This window comes from Terrapene carolina, unplaced genomic scaffold (genome assembly GCF_002925995.2).
Source record: "Terrapene carolina triunguis isolate 2854851 unplaced genomic scaffold, T_m_triunguis-2.0 Scaffold68, whole genome shotgun sequence".
Lineage (NCBI taxonomy): Eukaryota > Metazoa > Chordata > Testudines > Emydidae > Terrapene > Terrapene triunguis.
In genome coordinates this window covers 79,793,586-79,815,341 of record NW_020664419.1, presented here as the reverse complement: position 1 = coordinate 79,815,341, position 21,756 = coordinate 79,793,586, and the positions used below count along the sequence as shown (strand labels likewise).

Below are 21,756 nucleotides of genomic sequence, written 5' to 3'. Positions count from 1 at the left end.
CCCCCCCCCCTTTCTCTGAATAGAAGACAAGCACAGATGCACCAAGAATTATACCTGGACCAGCACTCCCAACAGAAAAAGCAGACATTTGATCTTTGTATGTAAAAGCACACACAAATCCAATAGAATAAAATAAATTAAAAATAAATTAAATTGCAAACAGTGGCCTGATCTTGCAAACATTTAAGCATGTGATTAACATTAAGCATGTGAGTAGCACCACTGAAGTTACTGGCACTTTATTAGGCATAAAATATATAAATAAATGAAGTCAATGGAACTATCCATGTCTTTAAAGTTAGCATGTGTGTAAAGATTTGCAGGATAGAGGCCTTTACTGATAATATTACTATTTTGTACTAATATCCATGTTTCTCCTTTACTTATCAATTTGATTCCTTTGTGTGTATAGGTTTTTTTAAATTATTATTCAAAAGTAAAAATGTTCAAGCTTTTGTTTTATTTTAAACTTCCAAATCAAGGAGAAAATGGTGAACTTTTTTCCTGCCTCTAATAAACCCTGGATTCTCTTTTCTCTCTTTCAAACTCCTGTTTGCCCTAGCTAAAATACACACACACACACACACACACACAAAAAGATTTTCACTGGATGGCTCTTCTGTTATTGATCCAGGGTAAAATTTTCAGACGTAATTAAGCAATTTAGGAGCCTAAATCTCATTGAAAGTCACTAGGCTTCTAAGTCAATTGGGCATTTTTGAAAATTTTACCCTAAATCTTTTAAACATCTATCCATAAAGTTTGCATGTCGTAATTTGCAAAATGATCGTCATTTCTCATGCAAGCCAAAAGTAGAAATCACTTCCGTTAAATATTTAAAACTGTGTTTAACTGTGGTCCTTTTTTATGCTCTACATAACACTAGAATAATGTTTCATAATTTACTTTCAACTCTTGTTCAGCATAACATACTTTATAGTCTATATAGAGTCAATGCTGTAATGTTATTTTATGTGCTAACTTTTGTATCTTCTCATGTGTGCTCAGCTATTTTTTCTGCGACCTTAACTCCTCTTTTTATTAACAGATTTTTCTTCACATCTTTCCTTTTAATAAACATAACCCTAAAATTTCTTTAACTAGAACAAAATATGAATCTTTCTTGGACATTTCCATCAGATTTTACCTTTGCAGATTCCCCAGAGAGTCACTAACAGTGGTCTTCACGTCTTCCTTCCCTGGTTTCAAAAATCTGTCTTTCAGTGAACTAAACCCTTCAAAAGGCATCTTGTCTGTCTTCTAAATAAATCCTTTCGGTTAACAGTTATTCACTGCTGCAGTCATATTTGCTGTTTTCAGACTTGGGGGTCCCTGTTAGTCACCTTGATGATCTCTGGGACAACAACCAGTTGCTCTAGAAAGTAGCCCAGAAGGGAAAATTCAATGCAGATCCTCCAGAACAAGAAAGTCAGGCAGGCAGAGCTCCAGTATGAAATCTCAGAAGTAAGGGCTCAGCAGCACAATTGCTGCAGCTCCACTGTGTATGTGCTATAGGGGCTGGCACCTGGCAAGAAGGCGGCTAGTCCAAAGGGCTGCAGCTGGAGGAGCTGGAGATGCTGAGGTTCGTATTCCTGGACCTGGTGCTGTTGCCTGCACCTCACGCTCACTTGCTCAGTCTCATTCTCCCTCCCTCCTCTCGCTGCCTCTCTCATGCTGAGATCCTATGCAAGGTGATGCTATAGTAACGGACACAAAACCTGTCCTCAAGCCACTCAAGTTTATTAATAGGATCTCATCCAAAGCAAAGGGAAGAAGCAAAGTTTATTAAATATTTACAAGTTCTCTCTGATGCAGGATGGGAATTACAGGCTATAGTTCCCAGTCACTGTTTATCCCCCTGTCCATCTGAGCCCCCTGCCCACATGCACCTGCCTGATCTGGACTCAGAAATGTCTTCCCAAGACATGTCATTTATTATTGATATCACTAGGGCCTCAGGCAGGCAGATGCAGAAGAGTTCTAAAGTGCTGCTCTTTGAACAGGCAATAAAAGATTGGCTGTAAATTGGGTTAATTTGTTGTTTTTATTTTAACACAAAGAGGGTGAGGGAGATGACCCTGTCCCACTCAGCATGGCTTTGCTATGACAACATGTCTTTTCTAGCATCGAGTTCAGACTTTTAACAAAAGCTCTCGTAAAAATGCAACTACCTGGCAAACCCCTAATGCCTCCGTGCTACAGGCATTGAGCTGGGATGACCTGAGACAGCCTGGCTTTTGGCAATGCCTCAGTTGTCAAGCTTTGGTTGTGGAAACAAAGGCAAGAATGTTGCCCCTTTTTAGTTGGTGTTGGGATGCTGCATGTTTTGCTTTCCTGGTGATGGTGGGGTGGGGGGGACACAAAACACTCCTGGTTTTGAATTCACAATCAATAGGAAAATAGGTGGATTTATACTTTCCAAGATTCCCCTGCTCCCTTGAGATATAAAGTAAAATGAGCAGCCTCTGTGACTGATGGTCGATGCCGCATCAGACGATCAGCAGACAGGGAATTAACTTCCAGATTAGATCTTGCCCAGGTGTAAAGAGTAGCACAAAAGGCAATGGGCTGGGACTCAGGAGACCCAGGTTCAACTTCAATTCCCAGCTGTGTCATGAACCTGCTATATGACCTTAAGCAAGTCACCTCACTTCTCTGTACCTCCGTTTCCCCTCCTGTCCTACGTCTGTCTTGTCTATTTAGACGGTAAGCTTTTTGGAGCAGGAACTCCCCCCCCCCCCCTTTGTACAATGACTAGCACAATGGGAACCTGATCTCCGTTAAAGCCTCTAGGTGCCAAATAATGACTAAAGACCCATAATCTCTGAGGCAAGTCATGGAATGCCTCAAAAGCTGCTCTCGTAGTTGGTGGAGAAGATGCCTCTTGGAAGACAGAGTCTCACTCAGTTGTTAAAAGGCCAGTCAGTAATTTGAGATGAGCTTTTTTAACCTTCATATTCATATAAAGTATTTGCTTCCTTTGCCATCAATTAGACATCGTTTACCTACAAAAAATAAAGCCTCGGGAAGAAGAGATTGTTGGTGGAAAGGCTTTTTTGTTGCAGAACTAACTGCTTCACTATTCCTGGTTATAGTCTCCTTCTGCCCTTTAAATAATTCTTTTCCTGCTTCTAGGGCAATGACAGGAAACCCTAGGGTCAGAATAGCATGCAGTTAATCAGCCCCCAGCAAACATGCAATACAGGAGGGGCCTAGTAGTCAGCCAGCCCCCAGCACATTCCAAATACTTATGCTGTAGGGGATGCAGCAAATCAGCCCCTGAATTGACAAACTACAGGTAGAACCACACAGCAAATGAACATCCACCATAGCTAAAATTCATGGCATAAATCCATGCAGGTCCTTCCAAATTTCAACTTTTTCCTGCAGACATTTTTCAAGAATCTTTGTAAAACCACAAAATTTGTCACTGGGATTCAGGATCAGGTTTAATACTGAAATTACTTCTAACTCATTTTATAAAATTGATTAGATTTCAGGATGGTGGGATCCCCTTAAAAATATTGGGCATGAGAATAATAATGAAACACCGCATTGCTGTATACATACTTTGTACCTTGTTTGTAAAGGGAAATCATGCTTCACCAATCTATTAGAATTCTTTGAGAGTGTCAACAAACATATGGACAAGGGTGATCCAGTTGACATAGTGTACTTGGACTTTCAGAAAACCATTAACAAGGTGCCTCATCAAAGGCTCTTAAGCAAAGTAAGCTGTCATGGGATAAAAGGGAAGGTTCTCTCATGGATCAGTAACTGGTTAAAAGATAGGAAACAAAGAGTAGGAATAAATGGTCAGTTTTCACAGTGGAGAGAGGTAAATAGCATTTTCCCCAAAGATCTGTGCTGGGACCAGTGCTGTTCACCATATTCATAATGGATCTGAAAAGGGGGTAAACAGTGAGGGGGCAAAATGTGCAGATATACAAAAGTATTTAAGATAGTTAAATCCAAAGCTGACTGCAATGAGTTATAAAGGGATCTCCCAAAACTGGGTGACTGGGCAACATGATTGATTTTATCAACATTGAATTTCAACTGACAAGTAATGCTGTGACATTTCCCAGGGTACAATCTGGACTGATGGACAGCTGTGTTCCCTCAATTTACCAACCTAGGGTGCCTCTCACACTGCTTCGCTGTGAGAGCAACCACTCCTGGTCTGCTCTCACACAGCCTTCAGCATGTAAATCACTCCTAGCTATATTGTATGAGTGCTATGGCCAGCCACTTATGAATTATACTGCAGAGCCACACCAGCAAATTCCCAGACCCAGACTTCCCCCAGAAATGTGCATCTTGTACTGCCCAGTACCCTCCTGGACAACACAAGCTCATATAAAGTCTGTCATTTCATTAATATGCACAAATCTTCATATCCCAAATGGAGTTTTCCAAACACTTCAACCCAACCACACTGGTTTATCTAAACCAATAAAACAAGTTTATTAACTACAAAAAGATAGATTTTAAGTGATTACAAGTAATGAGGCATAAAAGTCAGAATTGGTTACAAAGAAATAAAAAAAGTATAGTACAACTAACACCTAATTTAACAAGCTAAGCAAATTCAAAGCAAAGTTTCTCTCACCACATGGTCTAGTAGTCTTACTGGCTGGAATCCTTTCAGCCAGGATCTTCCCCCAATCTAATGATGCTTCCTTTGCCCTTCACGTGTTGTTGACACGGTGAGTAGAGATGATTTGGGGCTGCTGTTCCTCATTTTGATCCTTTTCCTCTTCTTTGAGAATCATCTCCAGCTGGGGTTCAGGAGACAAAGTCTGGGGAGATGGGAACTTCCAGCTGCTTTTTTGCCAAGATGTAAACAATCACTCACACCCTTTTTCCTGCCAAAGAATGGCCGCATAATCAGGTGATAGTCCATTGGATTTTGTTGACACCTGGCTGAGGCATCAGTTTGTCTTTTGTCTTTGAGCTTTTCTAAACTTTGAATATGTCTCAGTAATGTCATACAGTAAAATCTTATCACTTTACATACAATGTTGCCACACATTTTATCAGGATAACAAAAATCAGCAAATTATTTGTTTTCAAATGATACCTCAAAAGTAGGGCCTACCAAATTCACAGCCATGGAAAATGTGTCACGGACCATGAAATCTGGTCTTTTGTGTGCTTTTACCTTATACTATACAAATTTCACAGGAGAGATCAGCATTTCTCAAATTGAGGGTCCTGACCCAAAAGGGAGTTGCAGGGGGTCACAAGGTTATTTTTTAGGGGGGTAGCAGTATTGCCATCCTTACTTCTGTGCTGCCTTCAGAGCTGGGTGGCCAGAGAGCGGCAGCTGTTGGCAGGGCGCCCAGATCTGAAGGCAGCGCCCCGCCAGCAGCAGCACAGAAGTAAGGGTGGCAATACCATACCATACCATGCTACCTTTACTTCTGCACTGCTGCCTTCAGTGCTGGGCGGCCAAAGAGTGGTGGCTGCTGACTGAGGGCCAGCTCTGCAGGCAGCAGCGCAGAAGTAAAGGTTTCAATACCATACTGTCCTATCCTTACTTCTGCGCTGCTGTTGGCGGCGGCTCTGCCTTCAGAGGTGGGCACCTGGCCAGCAGCTACTGCTTTCCAGATGCCCAGCTCTGAAGGCAGCGGTGCCGCCAGCAGCAGTGCAGAAGCAAGGGTAGCAGTACTGTAACCTCCTCTACAATAACCCTGTGACCACCCCCACAACTCATTTTTGGGTCAGGACCCTTACAATTACAACACCATGAAATTTCAGATTTAAATAGCTGAAATTATGAAATTTACAATTTTTAAAATCCTATGACCGTGAAATTGACCAAAATGGACTGTGAATTTGGTAGGGCCCTACTCACAAGACATATTTTGTGCAAAATCCATGATAGTTTTATTAAAAGGGTGAGTATAGGGATACAGACTGTAACAAATGCACATTAGAAAACATAATCCCAACTATACATACAAAATGATGGGGTCTAAATTAGCGGTTACCACTTAGGAAAGAGATTTTGGAGTCATCATGCATAGCTCTCTGAAAACATCTGCCCAATGTGCGATGGCAGTCAAAAAAGTAAACAATGTTAGAAACCATTAGGAAAGGAATAGATAAGAGAAAAAAACCATAATGCCGCTATATAAAGCCATAGTACGCTCACATCTTGACTACAGTATGCAGTTCTGGCTGCCCCATCTCAAAGATATACTAGAATTGGAAAAAGTACAGAGAAGGGCAACAAAATTGATAAGGGGCATGGAACAGCTTCAATCTGAGGAGACATTAAAAAGCCAGACTGTTCAGCTTAGAAAAGAGATGACTATGGGGGGATATGATAGAGGTCTATAAAATCATGAATAGTGCAGAGAAAATGAATAAGGAAGTGTTATTTACCCATTCACATAAGACAAGAACCAAGGGTCCCCCAATAAAATTAATAGGCAGCAGGTTTAAAACAACCAGAAGGAAGTACTACTTCACACAATGCATAGTCAACTTTTGGAATTCATCGCCAGGGGATGTTGTGAAGGCCAAAAGTATAACTGGGTTCAAAAAAGAATGAGATAGATTAATCAATGGCTATTAGCCAAGACAGTCAGGGTTGTAACCCCATGCTCTGGGTGTCCCTAGCCTCTGACTGACAGAAGCTAGGAGTGGATGACAGGGGATGAATCACTCTATAATTGCCCTGTTCTGTTCATTCCTTCTGAAGCATTTGGCATTGGTGACTGTGGGAAGACAGAATACTGGGCTAGATGGACCATTGGTCTGACCCACTATGGCCATTCTTATGCAATACTTACCTAGAGGCTGGCTACTTTGCTATCGTATTTGTTGGGGGGGGGGGGGAAGGGGCAGTGTGTCCATTGAAAGAACTGGAAAATTCTTCACACTGAGGGCACTAATTTAAAAAAAAAATCCAATCAAATTCAGACCACAGGTGAAATCCTGGCCCCATTGGGCTCAATGGGAGTTTTCCCATTAAATTCAGTGGAGCTATGTGTAGGTAGGTGCAATTCCATTGACATCCTTTGTTATTTTCACTTTCTATGTTTGTCTGCTGTAGTTTAGATTATCTTGAAGACAGGTACTTTTTTATCTCTGTAAAATATACAAAGTTCTAGCATTTTATAATTGTAATATCAACCCAAGCGCTGACGGTGCCTCACAATGAGACTGTGCAAAAGTTACTTCAACTTTTCTGTGCCTCTGTTTCTCCATCAGTAAAATGGAGATAATACTGATCCACTTCATAGGGTGTGATGAGTCTTTTTAATATATTGTGACAAAGTTCCTCCTCTATCTTGGTGGGTCCTGCGCTTATTGGCGGATTTTCTTGCCTCAGAGATTCACCATGTGGGTTGGGGAACAGCCCAGAGACCTTCCCCTCTGGGAGAACCCACAGTCCAGGTCAATTGGGAGGTTTGGGGGGAACCGGGGCCCGCCCTCTACTCCTGGTTCCAGCCCAGAGCCCTGTGGACTGCAGCTGTCTATAGTGCCTCCTGTAACAGCTGCATGACAGCTATAACTCCCTGGGCTACTTCCCCATGGCCTCCTCCAAACACCTTCCTTATTCTCACCACAGGACCTTCCTCCTGGTGTCTGATAACGCTTGTGCTCCTCAGTCCTCCAGCAGCACACCCTCTCAGCTCCTCATGCCTCTTGCTCCCAGCTCCTCACACTCACACCACAAATGGAAGTGAGCGCCTTTTAAAACCCAGGTGCCCTGATTAGCCTGCCTTAATTGATTCTAGCAGCTTCTTAATTGGCTCCAGGTGTCCTAAATAGCCTGCCTGCCTTAACTGGTTCTAGCAGGTTCCTGATTACTCTAGTGCAGCCCCTGCTCTGGTCACTCAGGGAACTGAAAACTACTCATCCAGTGACCAGTATATTTGCCCTCTACCAGACTCCTGTACCCCACTGGTCTGGGTCTGTCACAATATATAAAAGGTTTTGAGGGCCTCCAATGGAAAGCTCTGTCTGAGTGCTAAGTATTATTCACACTGTAACGTGAACATTTGAATTAAGAACAAAATAACTTAACTTTGTTTGATATTTGATTGTTTTTATCTGAATTCTGTGACCAAGCATGTGGTGACATCACTGGTACCTGCAGTGAGATGGCTGCTTGTTGGATCGCTCTGCGGCCCCTTTGAGGGAGTACCGATGGCCTATACACGGTACAGCATACACAGATACATGAGAATGAGGGAGTTTGCACTCACACAGAGGGAAATGAGTGTCTTGAACCTTAAGCTGAGGTTCTTGCTTCGGAAGTTTCTACATAAAAATAGCACCTTTTGAGTCAGGAGAGCTACTCCTAAGGGATGACGCACCTACACTTTTTGCAGCACACCGTACTGCTATATACTTGACTCAGCCGGAGCACTTGGGAGCACAGCTCCACATCTGCTCAGAAGAGAGGCAGCCCTCAGGGCTCCGTGGAAGGAAAATGTCAAACAGTGGGAAACACAGCAAAACGTGAAAGACTTGAGGGGGAGCAGGCAGAGAAAAGGTAGAAAAAAATTGAAAGAATGATAAACAACAGAAGAAAAAATGATTTGGAAAAAAGAAGAAAAAACACAGAAGGAAAAAGGAAATAAAAAAAACCAACACAGAAAGCAAGAAAATTTCACTGATTCAAATTTCTACATTTATTGTTTTTCCAGTATTGCCAACCAGAAACATTAAAAAATCATGAGGTAGGAACCAAGGATTCATTAGGTTGCCCTAAGATTCATGAGGGTTTTTTTAACTGTTATTTTGTTTGTCTTTTGGTTTTTGAGCCTTTAGGGGTATTCAGGGCATATTTTCAAGCTTTTCTCAGTAACCAGGCTGGCCAGAACCCACCCCCACTTTCTTTTCTTTTTTTTTTTTACGTGAAGGCTGGGATTCTAATGAAACTGCTTGTTTTACCTAAAGCCCCTGCTTCTGAAGACATCAAACACTGCAAGACTCAAAGTACAATTTTGAGAGTTGGCAACACTGCATTTTCCTGGCAGACTAAGTCAGGGGAAAGGAGGAAATAGTTGATCTTGGGCTTCCGACCAGTTGCATCTGTAAGCATGAGTCCTCACCTCTAGGTGCCCCTTTCTGCCTGGATGCACTATTGTGAGGGACTTCATCTCTTCACCCATGGTGGCCAGTTCCTTGGCCTGCAATGATCTCTCTCAGCCTGCGTCCTCTCCCAATTCCTCCTGTGGGTGTTCTATGGTTTGGCCCTCCTCCGATCAAGTCACAGAAAAGTCTAAAACCCATCTGGGCATAGCACAAACTAATCCTTAATGAAAGTCCAAGTTAATCGTCAAACTAATAGACCTTCTGCCCTTCTCAGGCTTCACTAAAGTTCCCTTACTGGCCCTACCTCCGGGCTTCCCCTACAGAAGGGTAACTTGCTGCTGTAGTGTTCTTTCTCCATTGTATCCAGCCTATTAAACCCTATTCCAGAGCTTCTCTCTGCGAGAGACATCTGTCTCCTCTGTTATCTCCCCCCACTTAGCTCCCTCGGTCGACTTATAAGGTTTAGCAGCACATCCTCTGGCCAGGAGACAATTGGTTAGTCATCCCCCAGGTGTAGAGCACGACTAAGTGGGTTCTTTCCTTTGCCTTGTAGATGATGGGGAATTAAAACCCACTAGAGCATCCTTTTGGATATGAATGGGAGAGCCTTATTTTTCTTCTCAAACCATGTACTTAAAGGAAATTCTTAGGGCAGGTCTTCACTATGGGGGGGGTCGATTTAAGATACGCAAATTCAGCTATGCGAATAGCGTAGCTGAATTCGACGTATCGCAGCCGACTTACCCCGCTGTAAGGACGGCGGCAAAATCGACCTCCGCGGCTTCCCGTCGACGGCGCTTACTCCCACCTCCACTGGTGGAGTAAGAGCATCGATTCGGGGATCGATTGTCGCGTCCCGACGAGACGCGATAATTCGATCCCCGAGAGGTCGATTTCTACCTGCCGATTCAGGCGGGTAGTGTAGACCTAGCCTTAGAAATGGCAACCATCAATTCCAAGGGAGAAATCTCACAGCTCAACAGCAGAACTCACTAGTATGCCATCAAGAGAGAGAACAGGAGTAAAGACATTAAATGAAATCCTGAGGGGAGGGGGACATCACATGAGAAAGAGCACATATTCAGACCTACTGCTTTAGAAGCTGTTCATAAAGGTAGCATGATGCGAGACACTCATTAGTCAAGTAGCCTGCCCCACTACTTCTGAGTTTTGAAAGTCAAGCCTAAGTGAAAATATTTCTAACATCACAAACCATATCTTAGTCTCTGCCTTTTGGAGCTTGCATCAGCAAAACAGCCATTGTAACACAAGCAAAACAACCAGAAATAATAGTAATAATGTTCTTGGACATTAGAGATTAGGATCACAGTTTGTATCTCAGGCTATGTCTACACTACCATGGTAAGTCGACCTACGCTACGCAACTCCAGCTACGTGAATAACGTAGCTGGAGTTGACGTACCTTAGGTCGAGTTACTGCGGGGTCGACAGAAGAAAATCTCCTGTTGACTTACCTTACTCTTCTCATCGGGGGTAGAGTACAGGGGTCAACAGGAGAGCGATCTGCAGTCGATTTGGTGGGTCTTTATTAAACTCACTAAATAGACCGCTGGTGGATCGATGCGCGCATCAATCCCCGCTGTAGTGTAGACCTGCACTCAGTTTCCCCAGCTAGAATATGGAGATAATTCTTCCCTACCTCAGAGGAGTTCTATGAGGGCTAGTTTGTTTGTTTTAGCCTTTTGAAGAAGTAAAGCTCTATTTATGTGCTAACTATATTTATTATTACATTGTAAGCTCTTTGGGGCAGGAACAGTTTCTTACTATGTGTCTGTACAGCACCCAACACGCTAAGGGCCCCTATCTCAGTTGCGGGCCCTTTATGTGCAATCACAACATTGATAAATAATCACGTACACAATGGATTCAGAAGTTATTGAGCTTGATGCAAAAATCACTGGGTGAAATTCTAGGGTCACTGTTATGCAGCTGAGACAAGGTGATCAAGATGGTTTCTTCTGTCTTTGAAATCTATGAATCTACAAAGTCTGTTCTCTTGGAACAAATGCTCAATATCTGAAGGTGGATTTTAACTGGGATTCTGATCTCTAGGTTACTCTAGTAACTGAGATCAGAATCTAGATCTTTTATTTTTACAACTTGACCAACGCTTCCTGCATGGGTTCAACCCAAGTCACAATTTTGGATCAAATCCCAGCCCCTAAGATTTCACCCCTAGGCTCTAGCATCTGCTTCCTGACCAGATCACAAATATCAGAGATTCAGCCATAGTTATCCAAGGAAAAACAGAAAGTGCCATGATACTAACAATAAATTAATAACTACAAATATATAATAAATAGGATATTGAATATTTAACCTACCTGAAGCTACTAATGCAATGCTAAGTTCCTTGCATCTTACATGCTGATGTGTGAGATGTTTTTAGTAAGTATCTCCAAAGGTACTCTTCCAAAGGTATGTGGATGCTATTACATAGAATACTTCAACTTCCTCAAAAATAAAAAAGCTCCCTATCCTGTTTCTAAAGGCAGATAACTTACAATCACATTTACAGATGCTAAACATTTATGCTAGAAAGACATATTCTTTGTTGTTTTATAGCAGTTTTAAGACCTTACAATCAAATATACTGAGCAAATACTGAAAAACAGCTAAAAAGGAGGCAAGCAAATTACCTCTACAGTATATGAAGAAACATGGCCTACATTTTCAAGTGATGAGATTCATAGTTCCTCAATTTTTGAGTTGTCCAATCTGAGACACGTTAAAAAAGAGACTCATTTTCAGAAGGTGGCTACTCAACACTTCTGAAAAATCAAGCCACCTTTAAAGTCTGGCAAGTTCAATATCCAAAATCATTAAATTACTCTTGAAAATTTAGACCCACAGCACACTAGAATCTGAGTGTCTGGCTATGTCTACACTGCACACTAGCAGTGGTGGCAGCATATAGAGTATGTTTAGCTACATGAACCAGTGAAAAGCAAAATGCATCCACACTGCAGTGTGTAACTACATACGTCAGTGAAGGGCTCTGGTAGGGTGAGGCAGTGGGGAAAGCCTTCAATAGCTCCCCCCTCCCAGAGCCTCTCTCTGCTGCTGAAGTCTTTCCCCACAGTGGGAAAAGGCTCCTGGAGCAGGGAGGCAGACGAGACACTGCCCTGCTAAAAGTAGCAGTGTAGATGGAGAGGCACTGCTTGAGGGAGTACAAAGCAGTGTAGGGTATACACACGGGTACGTACCCACAGGCTTCAGGCATGTCTTTACTATACTCATCTAAACTGTGCCTCACCTTCTAGGCTGCTATTTATAACTATGGTAGGGTGGCTACCCATGTATGTACTCCTCTACATGCGGCCAAAAGTAGTATGCATTGTAGATAGTCACACAGAAGGTATGTCTAAGTTATATCTGTTTGGCAGTTCCTCACAAGACACTAGACCTGCATGTTAGGTTAGGGTGAAAAGTGACAAGGTAACAGATCAAAATAGTTTTCAAATTCAGATTGATATTTTCTGTATAAATATACACACATTCTTTCTCCTATGACATTTTAAAACATGGCCTTTTTCAGCCACACAAACAAGGCACAGTAGTTGGATAAAATAATTTCTACAAAGTCACTGCACATGATTGAAAATCTATGCTGCATTAGGTTCAGCATCCTCACTTAATTGTTTAGGTTATAGTGACATCTCATGGTAGTTTTATTGTTCTCTATTGAAGTCACAGAATATTCTGAAACAGAACATGTCATTGTTTCCCAGATTCAATAACTATCATTAAGGAACAGGTCTTTGTGCTTTTGAAAAGCTTTTGTTTTAAGATGACTCAAAAATGTGGTCTCATTCTGGTTCCTTCAGAATTGCCTACGATTTCTGTTTCACCCTCACCCTGGGGAAATGTTTCAAAGGGAAAATAGTCTTCCATACTGACGTCTGCCCATGATTATTAGAAAATTTATTTTAAGTAATGCAGGTGTAGTCCTCAATTCAAACCTACCCATAGCTGCTATTTGAAAATACAGGAAGTCAATTGAATGATTCACCAACCCCCTGTATATTAGTTCACTGTGTTCCTCCAATCCCAGATCTGGATCTTTTAAAGTGTATATCATTGCAACAGCTATTGTAAAGCATCCATGTGCTTTGAATGCTAGAGAAAAGAAAACCGTGATACGCTCAAACAAAATCCCCAAACCAGCTATTGCATAAGGAAGTACGGCTAGCCCCAGGGTTAGGAAGTTTTATTGCAGTGAGACATTGTGGTTTGAATCCTGAACTGGCACCAAAACATAGTTTATAATGGAGGATTAAGACTCAGTGTTTTGCTAACAAATATGCTCCAGTTCACCCACACATTAAAATTGATACAGCAATCACTGGGTGAAATTCTGTGCCGGGGTTCTGCAGGCAATCAGACTAGATCACCATCATGGTCTCATCTAGCCTTAAAAAAAATCTAAGAACCATTGCAGAGTCTTTTGTTTATGCAGCTCTGAAGCTATTCCTGGGCCAAGTTAGAAGTGGCACTGACTCTCCAAAAGGAGTGTTAATCTAGTTCTTTTTCATTAAGGGAGTTCATAATGACACGGGCTGAAGGTGGATTAAAAAAAATAAATATTTTTTTAAATCAATGAGATTTATTTTTATTTTTAATTTAAATTAAATACATTTCTCTTTTAAAAATCAGGCTATTGAAAATGAAATTTCAAATTCTGACAACCTATGTTAAGGCCTAAACTTATTATAATCTATCACAAACATTTAAATTAAACACAAAAAGTGAATATTCATGTGTCACAGAGCCACAGGATCTGTGCTATGCCCCAGCATTGGAACAGTCTTTTGGAGGAACCCTTTTAGTGTGCCAGACTGCCAAGGGATCTCACTCTTACTTCAGGGTAGGCCACACAGCCTCACTACCGCCTACGTTGAGCTACTGGGCTCAAACGCTCCTGCTTCACATCATCAGCTCTCCTCAGCAAGTCCAACTGAGAGAATCTCCTGGTAGAGACTTGTACATTCTTCAGGGACTAATGGTCCCCAGGCAGTATTTGCAGCGACAACCCAAACAGCATTTTCAAAACAGTAGGACTTATTGGTCAAGTGGAACACAGCAGTGGAAGTCCTTAGGTTAGCCTAGAGTAATAAAGGTTAAGCACAGACCGTTCTGGTCAAGCCACAATTCACCAACCAAGTTGTAATGAACTTATTTTCAGGCTCTAGGCTTCTCTACACTTAAAACGCTGTGGCACAGCTGTAGTGCTTCAGTGAAGGCATTACATATGCCAACAAGAGGCCTCCTGAAGGCGTAGGTACCCCACCTCCTTGAGAGGCAATAGCTAAGTTGAAGGGAGAATTATCCTGTCATCTTAGTGCTGTCTACACTGGGGGTTGGGTCGGTTTATTAACTGCATTGCTCAGGAGTGTGGATTTTTCACATCCCTGAGCAACGTAGTTATAGTGACCTAATTACCTAGTGTAGACCAGGCCTCTGTGTCTCTCTGACTTTCTTCCTTAGGGCATGTCTACACTAACACTTATGTCGGCAAAATTTATGTCGCTCAGGAGTGTGAAAAACCCACACCCCTGAGCGACATAGTGACACTGGCATAAGTGGCAGTGTACACAGCTTCTCCTGCCGACATAGCTACTGCTGCTCATTGGTGGTTGTTTAATAATGTCGACAGGAGAGCTCTTGGCATAGAGCAGCTACATGAGAGATCTTACAGTGGTGCAGCTGCATTATGATAGCTGCGCCACTGTAAGCTCTCTAGTGTAGACATAGCCTTAGTCGGTTTCCAGGTGAGAGCGCTCCCGCTTCTTCCAGAGCTCACACTTTATTCCCCCACCTTCACACCTCTCAGGCCCTTTTTCTCAAATTGGTGTCCCTGCTCAGCTTCCCTGCTGAGCGTGTCAATCAATGAGTCGTTAGAGCCTGCATTGTCTCTCTGGACCCCTTGTTAATCGGTTTCAGCCAGTTTTATTTATTCTATTAATTCCAACCAGACAGGGAAGTGACACACACATCTAGGTCTCTTAGACTTTGTCTACACTATGCACTGTTTAGCGACACAGCTGTGCTGCTACAGCTGTGCTGCCAAAAGCCACGCAGTGTAGCCGCTGTTTGTCAGGAGGAGAGAGCTCTCCCACTGACAAAAATCTTCCACCCCCCAACTAGCAGCAGTAGCTTTGTTGGCAAGTGAGCACTCCTGCCGACAAAGCGCTGTTCACACCAGCACTTTTCGTTGGCAAAACTTTTGTCTTTCAGGGGGGCAGGGGTGTTTTATTCACACCTCTGGATGACAAAAGTTTTGTCATTCAGTTGCCAGTGTAGACAAAGTCTTAGTCTGCCTTGAGAGCAAACCTACCCCCCATCCCCACAACTGGGTTGCAATGCAAAGAGTAGGGGGAAACTGAAGCAAATGTAGGCCTCAAAAATAATATTAAAAATTCCCCACTTCATCACATCAAATAGCATATGTTTGCTGCCAAAATTTTAAAGAAAGTCAAACCATTAAACTGATGGAAGTCACTAGCTAAGCACCTAGAACCAGAGTTTCTTGAAGTGCTAAACCAGCTTTTGACAGCAGTAGTCTCTTCTGCAAGTGCAGAGAATATTTTCTTCATTTCAGTTTATTCAATTAGTTCAGTTCAAAGACTAAAGCCATGTCTACACTACAGAGTTAAATCGACTTAAGTTACATCAACGATCATAAACCACTGTAATCATATCACTTATGCATGTTCACACAACACTCCTTGTGTTGGCGGAGTGCGTCCACAGTTGGTGACCTAGCACTGACGGAGAGAGCAGTGCACCATGGGTAGCTATCCCACCGTGGAAATCGCCACCTTCCCCCACTAGGAGTTCTAGGAATGGATCACAGTGCATCATGGGGGCAGGATCACCGCCCCATGATGCAGTTTTATCTGTCCGATAATTCCAAGAGCCTCTGTGTTTTGTGCCATTTTTCAACTGCCCCTGTAAACTTTGTGCCTGCTATCTCTACCCAAAAGCATGGATCTTGCACTGCTCTCCAGTCCTATGATGAATGTTATGAACACAATGCAGCTGATCCTGCAGTATTTCATGAGCTGCGAATCTGAACAGGAATCAACGGTGCCTGCCCTGCTGTGTACCATGGAAAGAAACAATGGTTGGCATTCATGGAGACTACTGCACACGGTGGACCATCACTATTGGGCTCGGGAAACAAGCACCGAGTGGTGGGATCAGATTGTGATGCAGGTATGGGATGATGAGCAGTGGCTGCAGAACTTTTGTATGTGCGAAGCCACCTTCCTTGAACTCTATGTGGCGTTTGCCCCTGACCTGTGGTGCAAGGACACCAGAATGAGAGTTGGTCTAATGGTGGAGAAGCGAGTCCACTGGGGGAGTTGCGGTGATGCAAGTGTTCAGGGCCGTTAATCATTTTCTGCTACAAAAGAACTGTGACTCTGGGCTATGTGAGGAAAACAGTGGATGGCTTTGAGGCAATGGGATTCCTTAACTGCAGTGAGGTGATAGATGGGGCACACATCCCAATTCTGGCCCCAGACCATCTTGCAACAGAGCACACCAACAGAAAGGGCTTTACAGCACTGCAGGCACTCATAGATCACTGGGGTCATTTCACTGACATGAATGCAGGGTAACCAGGGAAGGTGCATGATGCATCTTCAGGAACAGTGGCCTGTACAGAGAGCTGCATGCAGGGACTTTCTTTCCAGACCAGAAGATTCCAATAGGGGATGTGGAAATGTCCATAGTGATCCAAGGAGACCACCCTACCCCTTACTCTCCCAGCTCATGAATAAAGCTGAGTTTGCCATGGAGATCACCGAAGTCATGCACTGGCAGTGCCCCCGGAGCCCTCCCCACAGCACCTCCAGCCCCCCCCAGCCCCCCCGCTGAGCTCCCCCCCCCCCCCCCACACACACACACAGCACCCCCCAGGCCACCCACCCAAACACCAGCGGCACTCCCAAGATTTAGTCAGGGGTATAGTACAAGCCATGGAGCCATGGACAGGTCACAGGCTGTGAATTTTTGTTTACTGCCTGTGACCTGTCCATGACTTTTACTAAAAATACCTGTGACTAAAACATGAAGCCTTACTCATGAAGCCTTACTCTGGAAACCTTGACAGCAGCAAGGAGCGCTTCAACAATAGGCTCAGCAGGTGCAGAATGATCATAGAATGTGTTTGGCAGATTAAAGGGTCACGGGCACTGCCTTTTTGGCAGGTCAGACCTCAGTGAGGAAAATATTCCCATGGCCATAGCAGCCTGCTGTGCTCTGCACAACATTTGTGAAGCCAAGGGGAAAAAGTTTCCCCAGGGGTGGAGCATTGAGGTCGGTCGCCTGGTGGGAGATTTTGAGCAGCCAGACACCAGTGCTATTAGAGGGGGCCAGTTGGGGGGGCTTATTCAAATCAGGGAGGCTTTGAAGCAGCATTTTGACAATAAGCCCCAGTAGGGATGAGGGATAGCTCAGTGGTTTGAGCACTAGCCTGCTAAACCCAGGGTTGAAAGTTCAATCCTTGAGGGATCTCGGGCAAAACTCTGTCTGGGGATTGGTCCTGCTTTGAGCAGGGGGTTGGACTAGATGACCTCCTGAGGCCCCTTCCAACCCTCATATTCTATGATGATGATAATGTGTTTTTCTGTAATGAATTGAGTCAGACATTGTTTACTTACCACATTGAAAGACCACTGTAATGATTCCTGCCTGAGCATTAATTGTAGTCAGCAAATGTGCCGACTGTCACTGTGTATGAATTTCTGTTGCAACCACCCTGTATAGGTCACAATAAAGATTCACTGTCTTCATAAGACACAATTTTTATTAAAAAGCAATACACAGATTAACATTTCTTACAAGAGACATGACAGTGAGCAGCACTTGCTGAAGTGAGGCTCTCACAGCTGTGTGTAAGTCCAGTTGTTATGGAAAATGTCCCTGGGGTGAGTGCAAAGGGTACTGCAATGGGCCAGGAACACGAGAGGAATGTGTGGGGGGAGTTTGGGGAGCACAAGAAAGGAAGTTCTGTATGGGCTACAGGGGGAGTCGAGCATGTATGCATTCCACCTGCAGTGCAGTCAGGGACCTCAGCATCTCTGTTTGGTTTTCCATGAGCTTTATTATCCACCCATGGCCCTGTCTCCTCTCCTAGCTATCCATTTCTAGTTTTTTGTTTCTCTCTCTCCATGGTCTATGCTCACTAATTGACCTGATCTGACGATTACAGTACTTTGCAAAATATGTCCTCCTTACTCCTCCTCATTCACTTCCTTATCTGACGGAGGTGCTCTGCCGGTGTATCGGAGCTGGCCCTCAAGGGCACATTTGCAGAAACCAAAGAAACAATACACAGAGTCAGTATTGTGTGTGCCTTGAATCACACCTCTTGCTCACTTTTCCCTTGGCAAGCACGCAGCATGGCCAGAGCACTAAACATGGTGAGTTTGGCTTGGGGGGTAGGGAGTGGACAGTGCAAGACAGGACAAAGGGTCTGGGTGGTTTCAAAAGGGGATCAGTACAAGCACCTAGGGACACTATTCTGAATACTGGCACCGTTTTCCACAGTCGGGGTAATCAAAACTGAAATCATACTAGTCAGGGTAACTGAAGATGCAAGGGTGCATATCCTGCATGCGTGCGGCTTCAGACCAGGTCCATATGCTGCTCACTTGTGTGCTGCTTTGGTTGCTGCAGAAGTAATTGCTTATTGGTGGGGCAGTTTCCTACAATGGGGGAAAAAACAAAGCTGCTCTGCCAAGGAACCTTTGGCAGAGGATTGGAGAGTATCTGCAGGAAAGTTTCCTAGAGATCTCTAGGAAAGTGGGAGGGGCACATGCCTGTGTACCTGACTGCAGGGCAGGGGAGTAGAAACTGCTTACCAGGATTCTCGGAAGAGTTCAGTGTGCATTAATAAATTTTTCTGAAGGGCCTCCACTGTGTAGCTGCACGTGAACGTGAAGCAGACGCAAACAGTACCTAGTGTTGTTAATTTCAATCTCTTCTCCGACGTGCACCATGCAAACAAAATAAAGGACACTGCTACCTTATGCAACCGTGCACTATCAAAGCAAAATGAATACTTACCAGAGCTCCCCTCTCCTGCTTCAGTTATGCCAGAGACAGACTGCTGGCACTGGCTAGACCCCTCCGGAGTCAAAAAGTTGTCCTGGCTTGCCATGCCACTGGACGAGACCGTCGCCTGTCCCACATCCTCCTCCAACTCGACCTCCTCTTTCACCACTTCGTCCTCGGGGTTGATTCTGCTGGCCACTGCCTCCAGACCCTCCCTCCCCCCGAAGTATCCACAGTGCTCTTGGCGGTGTAGGTGGGGGTCACTGCTGAGGATGGGGTGCTGCTCCTTGTAGAAGTGGCAGGTTTTCAATGCCACACCAGAGCGACAGTTGGCTTCCCTTGTCTTCTGGTATGCCTGCCTCAGCTCCTTGAGCTTAGCATAGTACTGCTGCATGTCCCTTTCAGGCCCCTTCTCATCCAAGCAATGAGCAATCTGCTCGAAGTTCCTACAGCTAGATTGGCATGGTCAGCTGGGAAGATGCAATGTGAGCTGTCCATGCCAAGCAAACAGGAAGTGGAATTTCAAAAATTCACAGGGCTTTAAAGTGGGAGGGGCACATGCCTGTGTACCTGGCTGCAGGGCAGGGGAGTAGAAACTGCTTACCAGAGCGGTCATGATGGGTATTGTGGGATGTCTCCTGGAGACCACTTAGTAGTGTCTACATTGACACTGCATCACTCTGTCGCAAAAAAAAACTCTATGCTGCTTGTTGATGTGGTTTATTATGTAGACGTAGCAGGAGCATTAAAGTGGCAGGAGGAGTATTGTGTGTGTATATCTCCACTGTTTTGTCAATGAAACCTGACTTTTGTCAACAAAACTATGCAGCGTAGACAGGCCTAATTCATTTGAAGTTAAGAAACCAATCAGGAAGTTGAAAAGGCAGGAAAGCTTATTTTCCTCTTTCAATCTATGAATAAAAATGAGGTGGAGATGATGAGATCTATTAGTTCTAAAATCTTGAATGTTAGGGTGACCAGAAACCATTCACTTTACTAGAGCTAGGCAATATTTTTCAGCAAATAGTACTGAAACTATTCACAAATTCAAGTTGAACACAGCAAATAGTTTCTGTCACAAAGAACAGAAAACAAAAATTTCAGAAAATGTCAAAACAAACAGTTTTTGATTCGGAAATTTTTGAAATTAAATGACTGAATTCACATTTTGAAATGTCAGTTCAAAAGTGACGTTCTAAATGTTTTGTTCAGCTTGAACAAAGTGTTTTTGTTATTCAAAACACCCCACACTAAAAAATTCAGTTTTGGTTGTAAACTAACCAAATTCTCTCAGATTTTTAAAATCAATTATTTCCTTAGCTCAATGAACTACAGTTAATATTTCCTTTGGTTAATAAATCAATTAATTTTGAATGCAAAACATGGTTTAATAAACTTACTTCTCCCCATTATATATCCAGCGCATTTGAGATAGTATTTCATAGTTTTATTAAATAAATCTATGAAATACTGTTATGTGCATTTTAATTTTAATCCAATTTCTATCCAAATGCAGCTGGACACAAAACATGCATAAAAAATTACTCATCTAGCAAATAAGAAATGTGTAATTCTCCTAACATAATAAATGTAAAAATTAGGAATTTGAATAAATATGTTAAGAAACATAATTGCTTACATAAATAGATCATAGAATCATAGGGTTGGAAGGGACCTCAGGAGGTCATCTAGTTCAACCCCCTGCTCAAAGCAGGACCAATCCCCAGACAGATTTTTACCCCAGTTTCCTAAATGGCCTCCTCAAGGATTGAACTCATAACCCTGGGTTTAGCAGGCCAATGCTCAAACCACTGAGCTATCCCTTCGCTATAATGCATCCCTCTGGTGAGCAAAAACTACCAAATTTAGTTTTTATGGTTACCAATCATTAAGAATCAACCATTCTTCAGAAATCTAACTACAAACAAGATTAAAATTGGTGATTTAAATCAATCCATCCTTCATGGGACATCAGTGAAAGAAGTCCTCTATTATTGAGAGCACACAAAACCCAGAAACTGCATTTAATAAGAGTATACTTCAATTACAAAGATTACAAAAAAAAAAAAAAAAAAAAAAAATCAAGGGAATCATTTTGGCCAGAACATATAGCTCTTTATATGGCCAATGCCTACTATGTATCAGGAGCTTTACTGAATAACCCCATTTACCACCCACTAGTGGTTCTGATTCAGTAGGAATGTCTACACAACAAGCATTACAGCAGCACAGTTGCAGCTATGCCACCACAGCGCAGTAGTGTAGACACAACAACCAGGGAAGGGGGCTTTCCATTGCTGTCATAAATCCACCTCTGAGATACGTGCTAGTTAGGTCAGTGGAAAAATTCTTCTGTCAACCTAGCTGCACCTACAATGGGGATTAGTTTGACCAAACTCAGTCACACAGGGTGCAAAATTTTTCCACATCCTGAGCAATGTAGCTAGGTCGATAAAACGGTTACCTACCTTTTGTAACTGTTGTTCTTTGAGATGTGTTGCTCATGTCCATTTCATTCTAGGTGTGTACACGCCCATGTGCACAGTCAGAGATTTTTGCTTTAGAAGTATTCATAGGGTCGGCTGTGGCACCCTCGAGTGCCACGCTCAT

At 43.2% G+C, this 21,756-nt stretch overlaps 1 protein-coding gene across 1 annotated transcript in view; it reads right to left on the bottom strand.

The window, feature by feature from the left end:
- SLC17A8 (solute carrier family 17 member 8) overlaps nt 1–1,248 on the bottom strand; it is a 58,425-nt gene extending 57,177 nt beyond the window's left edge. Inside the window, exon 1 of the mRNA XM_026648991.1 lies at nt 1,148–1,248. Coding sequence (XP_026504776.1) covers nt 1,148–1,248 — 101 coding nt within the window. The remainder of the gene's footprint in view (nt 1–1,147) is intronic.
- Between the last annotated feature and the right edge of the window lie 20,508 nt (nt 1,249–21,756).